At 44.7% G+C, this 11,164-nt stretch overlaps 1 protein-coding gene across 1 annotated transcript in view; it reads left to right on the top strand.

The window, feature by feature from the left end:
* The first annotated feature begins 335 nt into the window (after positions 1 to 335).
* The window catches only part of RAPGEF4 (Rap guanine nucleotide exchange factor 4), a 317,013-nt gene continuing 306,184 nt past the window's right edge, over positions 336 to 11,164 (top strand). Inside the window, exon 1 of the mRNA XM_073807568.1 lies at positions 336 to 524. Coding sequence (XP_073663669.1) covers positions 460 to 524 — 65 coding nt within the window. The 5' untranslated portion in view covers positions 336 to 459. The remainder of the gene's footprint in view (positions 525 to 11,164) is intronic.

Raw genomic sequence — 11,164 nt, 5'->3', positions numbered from 1 at the left:
ATGGGTTTCTAAGGAAACAGAGAGGCAGCAGCCATTTTAGTGGCATTTGCTGCATGAAAAATACATAGACACTGACACCCGTCCCCCCACCCCCACCCGCGGCGCCTTCCCCCCTCCACGCTTCAGAGGCCCCGAGGTGAGGGGTGGGGCTCAGGTCTCCCCGAGACGCAGCAGCCACCAGTCGCAGGTGGCCTGCCACCCGGGGTCGCCCCCAAGCCCCCTCCCTGAAGCGGGCGGGACCGCGGGACTCCCCACCCCCGGGCGCCGCAGTGCAGCGCGGTCCCCGCGTCCCGCCCCTCGGGTCCCCCGCCCTCGCCGGCCCCCAGCCCGGCAGGCCGCTGGGCGCGAGGCGGGCCAGGAGGAGCGGGTCCGCGCGGCGGGCGAGGCGGAGACGAGGCGGCGGCAGAGCGAGCGCGGGAGGTCGCCGCAGCCGGGGGACGCCGCGCGCCGCTGCCCATCATGGTCGCTGCGCACGCTGCCCATTCTTCCTCCTCCGCCGAGTGGATCGCCTGCCTGGATAAAAGGTAGCCGGGGAAGGGCCTCCGCCGGGCCGGGCTCTGCGCGCTGCCCCTGCCCGGAGACGGCTGCAGGGACGCCCGCCGGGGCCGCGGGACGAGGGTCCCCGAGCGGGGAGGGAGCGAAGGGTCCGCACCCGGGACCAGGGGACGCAGATCCCGGTCTCTCATGGGGCTCCCCGTGCACGAGATTTTCACACGTGGTGGAGAAATTGCGGCGCAGTGGGGGAAGCCCCAGCCCCGCCAGTACCCCCCTCCCGCCCCTCCTTCACGGTCTCCTTGCCCCCCGCGACTCCCGGCTCCGCGCTCGGGTCGGGGTTTATTTTCCTTGGCATCACAGGGCAGAAGAATAGATTCCTACCTTCATCTGGCTGTTCAGACCCTCAGGGGTAAATAAGTTTTAAGGAGGGTGGGAGGAAAGGCAGGTGCAGAGTAACGTGCTTTTTTTTTTGTTCCTGAAAGCCAAGGGTGAAGGACGCAGTGGAGATGTCTAGTGCCTTCTGAAAATTTCAGCTTCTGCCCCCGCAGTCGCTTGCCCAAGGTCTGTGTTAGGAAGGTCACGCGGGAGACTGCTTTCGTCTTAATACCCTGCCTCTCGGGAAGAGACCCTTACTCTAAAAATTTAAAAACATAAAGCGTTGTAACTCCCGGCGACAGCCCTGTGTTAAGGAGGGTGCTGTCTGTAACAGCGGACTGCAGTTGTTTCCAGGCTCTGATAGCATAATTTTCTGTTTGTCCAGATTGTGGGTTTAGCAGTAAACATTACACAGTATGTTAGCAATTATAGTTTATTACCCTGATTAAAAGGTGATGCATGTGAACTTTTAAGAACTGGGTAAGAAATCTTGCAGAGTGAACTGCCTCTGATTTTCGAGTTTGATGCAGCAGGGCAGTGATTCATGTCCTGCAGCTATCTGCATGACATCTCTATTTGCATTTGTGTGAAATATTTTGCGCTCTGCCATATTGAAATTTTTACACTTAGCAGATTCGTAACCAGATCAAACTTGAAAATCTTAAGCGTGACCTGCTCTACATAATTTACTATTATAGGCCTTTGTTGAAAAAAAATAAGTAATTTGAGAAAAGCTAAACGTGGCTCATTTGAATAGCTTAATATACCTGAGAAATAATTTTTACTTTCAATTACCACACAGTAGCAAGATTTTTGGCAGGCAGTGCCCTGTTTACGTCTAAGATGATAGTGCTAATACTAGAAGAGTCGCATGCAATAAATAGTAAGAGAATTGAAGTGATGGTTATTATGAGGATGTTATTCCTCATACAGAATTATGTAGAGGAACTAAGAGCATGAATAAGTGAAGAGCCTGCTAATGTGATAAGTAATCTAAATTTAATAGTTTAGGAAAGGGCTTCCCTGGTGGCGCAGTGGTTGAGAGTCCGCCTGCCGATGCAGGAGACACGGGTTCGTGCCCCGGTCCGGGAAGATCCCACATGCCGCGGAGCGGCTGGGCCCGTGAGCCGTGGCCGCTGAGCCTGTGCGTCCGGAGCCTGTGCTCCGCAACAGGAGAGGCCACAACAGTGAGAGGCCCGCGTACCGCAAAAAATAAATAAATAAATAAATAAAAGTTTAGGAAAGATGAATTATCAAAGAAGAGAAAATCAAGTTCTTGTACTTATAAATAGTAATGCTATCCTCATGAGTGAATTTTTCAGATAATAGACTGCATATTTCTATTTGCAGAAATTCTTGGCATGCCATTTTTTGAACAGTTAGTAATTCACAGGCAGCCCTTTAGTCAATAAATACTTACAGCAAAAATCTTAGAGCAGAACTAACTCTAACACAAGCTAACACAAGGTAACGAACACATTTCTTTTCATAATGTGTATTTGCCCAAACGTTTTTGTTTGGAATGGATTTTTAGAACGTAGTGCCACAATCTAATCTAATACTATAATTCATAATGGGGAGAAACCTCCGGGGGTGGAGTTGGGGGTGGAATCCTCCATAGATACTGAACCTAGCATTCCTGGAGTTCAGGAGAGTAGACAGATCAATAAATTAAGAGTTTTAAGCCCAGAGCTGTCACCAGTCACAAGTTCTGATCTTGGACATGTCACTTTTATTTCCTTGAGTGTCTGAAAAATGAGGATAACACTGTCTTACCAAGGATTAGTGGGCCAAATGAAAAAAAAATTATCATGAAAGTAATTTGAAAACTGTGGAGTGCCACGTGAGCATATTATTTTGTAGTTTTAAGGGAACCTTGCATTTTCCACAGTGTCGGCGCTAGAATTCCTTTGAAGGAGAGTTTAGAAGTGGCAGTCTCATTGTAAGAGGGCCTTGAGGTACTTGTTTTGAAGTTGCGTTTTTACTTAGATTGTTAACTTTTTAGGGGAGGAGGAAGATTAAGGGTGCTGGTGGAAGTTGGCTGGGGAAGGCCGCTGAAGTCATTCCTTTTGGGACACTGCCCTCGATATTTCTGAGAAATGCAGTCTTGATGCTCTGTTCCCAGGCACTGTGTTGGGCACTGGGAAGCAGGAAAAGAAAGATGAGCGTTGCTTATTGAATGAGGGGGTGGGCGGGTAGGGGTGGGACAGCTACATAAACAACTAACCACAATGCAACCATAAGTGCTTTAATGGAGATGTAGGAGATGCTTCGGGAATGCAGAGGAGAGAGTCTTCAGCTCTGCCAGGTATGCGTCCCACAGGTTCCTGCCTGGTCCGTGGAGGTCGAGGGGAACTTTATCAGGCAGAGAATTCTGGGAGCAATGTGAACAAAGACACACAGCTGTGGCATATAAATATGCTCATTTCTTCTCAACCACAAATTCCTCTTGTAATCAAATCAAGAACATAGGAACATATACTCTATTTTTCTAAAACTCCTGATTATGGACATTTTCAAGCACACACATAAACAAAGAGGAATCCTTGATGTCCTATTTGGAGAAATGATGCTGGGACCTTTTCCACAGCTGGGAAATGTAGTTTAGATATTTGTATCATGCAAGTGTCATGGACAACTAGAAAAAGAGCAACTGAGGGGTTGAAAATAAAAAGGGGAGTTAAAGTAGAAAGTCTGCAGGAGTAAAGATGTATGTAACGAATGTTGAAACAAATTTAAAAAAATAAGGAAAATAATCCCATAGAAATGTTCGTTAAGTGTGCCTAGGAAGTTGTCATAGACAGGCAATGCTATATAAGCTTGCATGTGGGGAGGTGGGTTAAAGGTATGCAGATATGTGGATTAAGGTGAAGAAAGAAAACCCAAAGCTTTTTATGTATCAAGCATCCAAGTTCTTGGACTATGGTGGGACCCAGAAGGTGAGAGTGTACAAATACTAATTATAAAATCAGAAAGACATTGAACATTCGGATGGATAAAAATACACTGAAAAAAGTCTCAACAGACAATATTGTTAAAGTAAAACAAGCTGGGCTTCCCTGGTGGCGCAGTGGTTGGGAGTCCGCCTGCCGATGCAGGGGACACGGGTTCGTGCCCCGGTCCGGGAAGATCCCACATGCCACAGAGCGGCTGGGCCCGTGAGCCATGGCTGCCGAGCCTGCGCGTCCAGAGCCTGTGCTCCGCAGCGGAAGAGGCCACAACAGGGAGAGGCCCACATATCGCAAAAAAAACCCCAAAAAACCCCCAAAGTTAGTACTACCTCATTGATCTTACAATTTTTTTCTGAGCAGGGATGGTAACTAGAAATGTATTACATAGTACCCCACTATTTGGGATGTAAAATGCCTTTTTAAAAAATGTGTTGACCATTTTTTTTAACATTAGTGAAAAGATTTTTTCCATAAGATTTTAAGTTTTGCCATTTGTGAATTTAAGAACCATTATAGGTCATAATTCTCATGGTTGGTAAAGGAGTGTTATGAAGGGACCACTCATATTCACAATACATATAGTGAATTGTTGCCACTATTCATCACTCTGGGGCAGGAGTTGGCAAACTGTGGCCAATGGGCCAGATCAAGCCGCTTGCCTGTGTGTCTCCTGAGCTAAGAATGGTTTTTACATTTCTGAATGGTTGGAAATAAACCCCAAGAAGATTAATCTTTTGTGACCCATGAAATTTATATGAAATTCAAATGTCAATGTCCATAAGCACAGCTTTATTGGAACACAGCCACTCTCATCTGCTTAAGTATTGTCTACGGCTGCTTTCACACTACAATGGCAGGAGACTGTGTGGCCCACAGAGTTTAAAGTATTTACTACGTGGATCTTTGAAGAAAAAGTTTGCCATCCCCTTTTACAGGTGAAAGAATCTACGTAAGCCATTGACAGAGAAACCACTGGGGTTGAAAGTTGTCTTTGTCTGGGAAGGAGCTCACAATGTTTGGCTTCTTGTTCTTCAGTTAGAAGTATAGTGTCAAGGGAGGTCCTTGGCTGACTGGGTGGTTTGGGGACCACTGGTGATGACAGACCCAAGCAGAAAATGAAGTTAACATGAGATGGATGTGTAGAAAAGTTGTCATCTTTAAAAACAGCCGAGGAATTTAAAAATTATTAATGTTTCTAAAAATGCCCCTTACATAGTGTCTTTGCATCTGATTTGATCCCCAAATAGATACTGAGTTAGCTATTTTTGACTGGGTTGAATGAGAGTGAAAGAAATCAAGGAACAAACTTGTTAAAAACCAGAATGCTTCATAGCAGACATGTGAAAGAGGATGACTCAGATATCAAAGAAGCATCAGATGTGGTCCCAGCCTTGAGGAATATAGAAGATCAAAGAAGCACGCAGAGCAGAAGGCTATCACTGGGGAAGGCTGATGTCTGTCTACCCAGGCAGGTCCCAAGGGGTGACATTACCCAGGGTTCAGGACTAGTCTTACAATCTTGGAATGCTGACTTGTCAGCACATCAAGAATTAATACATTTTTTCAGGGACAGATACATAGGCACCAAACTCTCAGAGCCTGTAAAAACCAGAAAGACAGTTCAGTAGTTTGAAAATAACATCAGAGAAGTGGATACTGACATCCTTTGGCTAATGTATTCCTTCTCTGGGCAAGCTGTATGGAAATCCAATTGTTATTAGAAGGCCGTGTTATGCATTTACAATGAGAAGCAAAGCTCCAGGAGATCAGGACACTTATAACTTCTGGCCAGCTCATTCTCTTCCTTGAGTGACAGAGCCCGGGAACTGAATTGTAATCAGAAGATAATTCAGGGGATCCTTCAGGACAGTTTGGCCGTCACCTCTTCCGGTTAGAGGACCATTCCATGTGCTCTCATAGCACGCTTTGTCCAACAATGTAATAGCACAAGTCAGACTTCATTGCAATTGCCTATTGACTCCGTTTTGTGTGTCACTTGATGTATTGCTGTGTTGTATTGTAGTCATCATTTTATCTCCAGCTTCAGTGCAGCTCCCTGATTGTAGAAAGTGCTTATGGGATCAGGGTGAGATGGCCAGAGGCATCCTCCTCCTCAAGGATGGAGTAGCGTCTGCCACCATGAGGGCAAGTCCTCGCACTGGCCCCCTTTGCCTTGGAAAGGGCTTGAGTGGGCACCAGCGTCTGCCTCTGCTGTTCCTTCTTCATTTTCATGGCTGATGTGAATACTTTTTAAGAAATGACATGGCATAGCTCTATTCTAATTTTTATTTCTAAAAGTTTATTATGGAAAATTTCAAAATACACAAAGAGAAGAGAGAAGAGTATAATAATTCTCTTGTCCCACCCCCTCCCCCTCCAAGAGTCATCAGCTCACATCCAATCTTGTTTTATTCATACCCCCACTTGTCCCCCACCACTCCCAGGACTATTTTGTTGCAAGTCCCTTTTAGTATTATTTTCTCTGTAAATATTTCCATATATATCTCTAAAAGCTAGGACTCAATAAAAAATACCATTGTCATACATTTAAAAATGTGACATTAATTCCCTAATATGATCAAATATCTAGAGTTCAAATTTCCCCATTTATCTCATAACTTTTCTTCTTTTTTTTTTGCAGTCTGTTTGTATTAGGATCCAAATAAGTTGTATTTAGTTGATATATCTCTAGGTCTTTTTTAAATCTCTGGATTCTCCCTCTAGCTCTCTCTTTTTCTTCCTTGTAATAAATTTGTTGAAGAAACAGGTTTGGTTTTTTTTTTTGGTTGCGTTGGGTCTTTGTTGCTGTGCAGGCTTTTCTCTAATTGCGGCGAGTGGGGGCTACTCCTAGTTGTGGTGCACGGGCTTCTCATTGCCGTGGCTTCTCTTGTTGCGGAGCACGGGGTCTAGGTGCGCAGGCTTCAGTAGCTGTGGCACGCGGGCTCAGTAGTTGTGGCTCGCAGGCTCTAGAGCTCAGGCTCAATACTTGTGGCACACGGGCTCAGTTGCTCCGTGACATGTGGGATCTTCCCTGACCAGGGATCGAACCCGTGTTCCCTGCATTGGCAGGTGGATTATTAAACACTGCGCTACCAGGGAACTCCCAAAACAGGTATACTTTTACTGTCTGAATTTTAGTGTCTTTTAATATGTCCCTTTGTCCCCTGTATTTCCTTTTTTTTTTTTTTTTGCAGTAGGCGGGCCTCTCACTGTTGTGGCCTCTCCCGTTGCGGAGCACAGGCTCCGGACACGCAGGCTCAGCGGCCATGCCTCACGGACCCAGCCGCTCCACAGCATGTGGGATCTTCCCAGACTGGGGCATGAACCTGTGTCCCCTGCATCGGCAGGTGGACTCTTAACCACTGCGCCACCAGGGAAGTCCTCCTTTTTTTAAAATTAATTTCTTAATTTATTTTTATTTTTGGCTGCGTTGGGTCTTCATTGCTGGGCGCGGGCTTTCTCTAGTTGCGGTGAGCGGGGGCTACTCTTTGTTGCCGTGCTCGAGCTTCTTATTGCGGTGGCTTCTCTTGTTATGGAGCATGGGCTCGTGGAGCACGGGCTCTATGTGCATGGGCTTCAGTAGTTGTGGCACGTGTGCTCAGTAGTTGTGGCTCACAGGCTCTAGAACACAGGCTCAGTAGTTGCAGCACATGGGCTTAGTTGCTCCACGGCATGTGGGATCTTCCGGGACCAGGGTTCGACCCGTGACCCCTGCATTGGCAGGCAGATTCTTAACCACTGTGCCACCAGGGAAGTCCCTGTCCCCTGTATTTCCTGTAAATTGGTATTTAGATCTAGAGCTTGATTGGATTTAGATACGATTTTTTGGCAACAATCCTTCTCAGAAGTGTTACTTGCATTATGAGTTACAGAATGTCAAGTGGTCTCTTCTTGTGATGTTAGCAATATACTGTTTTTAAACTTTAATACTTTCAAGTTTAAAAGTAAAGATACTTGCCACTATCTTATCTACAACTTCTCGAGGGACATCTCATTGTAGCTCCAAAACATGGGAGCGCGACATACGTGTGGAGCAATTAGAGGACAACACACCCTAATATGTAACCAGGGTTAAATTCTGTGGTGCAGGTTCTACCGGTCCTTTCAGGATTTTAGGAAAGGAAAGGTTCAGCCAGAGCTGGACTCCCTCAGATGAGAGGCACATGGGGGATGGTGTGCTCGCAGAGCAATGGGCCTGAGAGAAAGGTACTTGGTCCGTCACACTCTTGATCCTGCAGCCTAGTCTCCTGGACACAGCCTGGGAGCCCAAAAGAGTCATCAGAGGAAGAGTGGTGCTCAGCAAAGCAAATTCTGCCTCACTGTCTTAGTTTGGGTTCCCCAAAATGGACTTCAGTCTCCTCCAATGAGGGCAGGATTGGAAGATCCCTTTTAGTTTGAATTTCCTATGAGTTTATAAGATTTCATAGCCCGTCCAGTGTAGCTGCTTCTTATCTTGTTCCAACTCCCCAACCCCAAGGTAGCTAGTTTTTCTTTAGTCAGATTTAGATCCATTAACCCCAAGGTAGCTAGTTTTTCTTTAGTCAGATTTAGATCCATTGTTATGCATTTGAACAGTGGCAACGAAGAGTGAATTTTCCCTCTAGTACCTTCAATTCACAGTTGAGGGAATGGGAGAGGAGAGACCGTCTTGGGAATACTGAGAGACTGAGGGAAGAGAAAGAGGATGGAACTAATTGGGTGGGGAGGGTGACAGGGAAAGACCCAGCCAAACATACGAAAGCAAACAATCTGACTGGCTGGAGTGGAGGCACCGGGGTACCGTGTTTACTCAGCTGCATCCATGTGCATTGCTTGCTTCCCCTGTGTGAACAGAAAAATCAAGCTCTATTACCACCCTCTTTTCTCTTTGTGCACACTCTTCCTTGGAGCACCAATCCATTTCCTGTGCTTTAGCTGAGCAGGTTACTTACACGCAGTGTCCTTGGTTTATCTTCTAGACCAGATGCATTTCTGTCTCTCTGTTGGATATTCCCACATCAAATATTCCATTAATATTGGGCGCAGACATGGTTTTCCTTCATCTACCTTTGCTAGAGAGGTAAGAAAAACAAAATACTTATCTTCCCAGCCTCCCTAGAGGTTAGGTACCCACGTGATACACTTCTGGCCAATAAGACACAGCAAAAGTCTGCTAGAGGCTTCTAGGATAGTTTTTGCCTTACTGATGAAAGATACAGATGTACTTGACACTCCTTTGTTCTCTTCCTTCTGCGTGGAATTACTACCTAAAGCCTGGGCCTGTGGCAACCATATTGTAATCCCAGAAGGAAGGGCCAGGAGAAGTACAGACTCCGGTTCTGACTTTGTTCAGCTTCTGAATAGATCAATAGTTGCCTACCTTCAGCTTTTTTGTTGTCAAGAAAAACACACCCTATTTCTAGAAACCAGTCTTTGTTAAGTTTTATACCATTTGCTGTCAAAACTATCCTTAACCTAACAAGTTGATACTCAGCTTGTCTAAAACTGACTTCATCTTCCTTAACTTCCTTTTCCATTAGTTCCTCCTCCTTACTTTCCTGTTTTATTAATGACACTACCACTCTCATTCTCAAAACTATGCACCACCTTTGTCTTCCCTTTCCTATGTCCCTTGTTGTACCTAACCAGTCACCAGTTCTTCTCTTGGCCTTTGTATCCTGCTGCTTTGTTTTAGGGCCTTATCATCTGGATCTGGATCTTTTCATTGTTTCCTTATCCAATCTGGAAAGCATGATATTTTCAAATCAACTTTGTTGTAGCATCTGCCAGACCTGGATTCAAATTCTGCCACTTCCAACCCTTTAGCCATGTGATCTTGGTGAAGTTATTAATCTTTCTGAACCTCTGTTTCCAAAGCATCAAATGAGACTACAAATACATACTGTAGGGCCTGTGTTGAGATTTGTGGGCTAATACAAGTGTAGCTGCATGCTCTTCTCTAGGTAGAAAGCATAGTGTAGGCGTTAAGAGTTTCGGAGCCAGACCGTTTTGTTTCAAATTCCAGTGTTTTTTTTTTGCTGTACACAGGCCTCTCACTGTTGTGGCCTCTACCGTTGCGGAGCACAGGCTCTGGACGCGCAGGCCCAGCGGCCATGGCTCACGGGCCTAGCTGCTCCACGGCATGTGGGATCTTCCCGGACCGGGGCACGAACCCGTGTGGCCTGCATCGGCAGGTGGACTCTCAACCACTGCGCCACCAGGGAAGCTCCAAATTCCAGTTTTGATTTTATTAATGGTGTAACTTTGGGAAAGTTATTCAGTTTTAGTAGTTGTTTTGTAGATTCCTGAGGATTGTTTATCTAGACAATCTTATTGTCTGTGAATACTGGCAGTTTTACTTATTCTTTCTGATCTTTATGTCTTGTATTATGTATTTTTCTTGCTTTACTGCCTTGGCTAGGATTGCCAGGACAAAGTTGAACACAATGGGTGAGAATGGACTTCCTTGAACCAGGAAACATTTCTTTTTTCTCTATTTCCCCTATTTTTAAAAGAGTGGTGTAATATTGGTGTTATTTCCTCTTATAATGTTTTATAGATATCTTCTGACCAGGAGTAGTCTTTGTGGGAAGTTTTTTGGTGACAAATTCAATCTCTTTAATACATAGAAGACCACTCAGGCTTTCTGTTTCTTCTGTGTCAGTTCTAATAAGTTGTTTCAAGGAATTTGTCCATTCATCTAAGTTATCAAATTTATTGGCATAGAATTGTCCCTAGTATTCTCTTATTATCCTTTTAATGTCCTTAGGATATATAGTGATGTTTCCTCCTTCATCTCTTATATTAGTAATTTTTGTTTGCTCTCTTTTTTCTTGACTGGGCTTGCTAGGAGCTTCTGAATTTGTTAATCTTTTAAAAGAACCAATTTTTAGTTGATTTTCTCTATTGTTTGAGAAATTCAATGATTTGTGCTTTTTTTACCCCATTTATCCTACTAGCTTTGGGTTTAACTTGCTCTCTTTTTCTGGCTTCTTAAAAAGGAAACTTAGATAATTTTAAACTTTTCTTCTTTTCTAACATGAGCATTAAAGCTATGATTTTTTCATGGTCAGCTCAAAAAAGGAAGCACAGTTATTTCATTATTCAGTATTTATAAAAAAAAAATTATTTCTGCCAGAGAAGAACAATTAATCAAGCTATTAGTATGCTAAGTAAGCATATTAAATAGGATGATACTGGGACCTGTTGACTTCTTCAACCTCATGGAGAAGATACTGTGCAGCATGATGAACAATATCCCAACAGTGAATTCAGCAATGGGTTTCATAGGGCTCTCAATATATCTTGACAGCATAATGCCAAAGGGACACTGAAAGAGAGTATTTCTCCTGGGGGCCAATATA

The sequence above is a fragment of the Tursiops truncatus genome, chromosome 7 (assembly GCF_011762595.2).
Source record: "Tursiops truncatus isolate mTurTru1 chromosome 7, mTurTru1.mat.Y, whole genome shotgun sequence".
Classification (NCBI taxonomy): domain Eukaryota; kingdom Metazoa; phylum Chordata; class Mammalia; order Artiodactyla; family Delphinidae; genus Tursiops; species Tursiops truncatus.
Note: the sequence above shows the minus strand (reverse complement) of the source record. Positions and strands in the feature narration are given on the sequence as shown.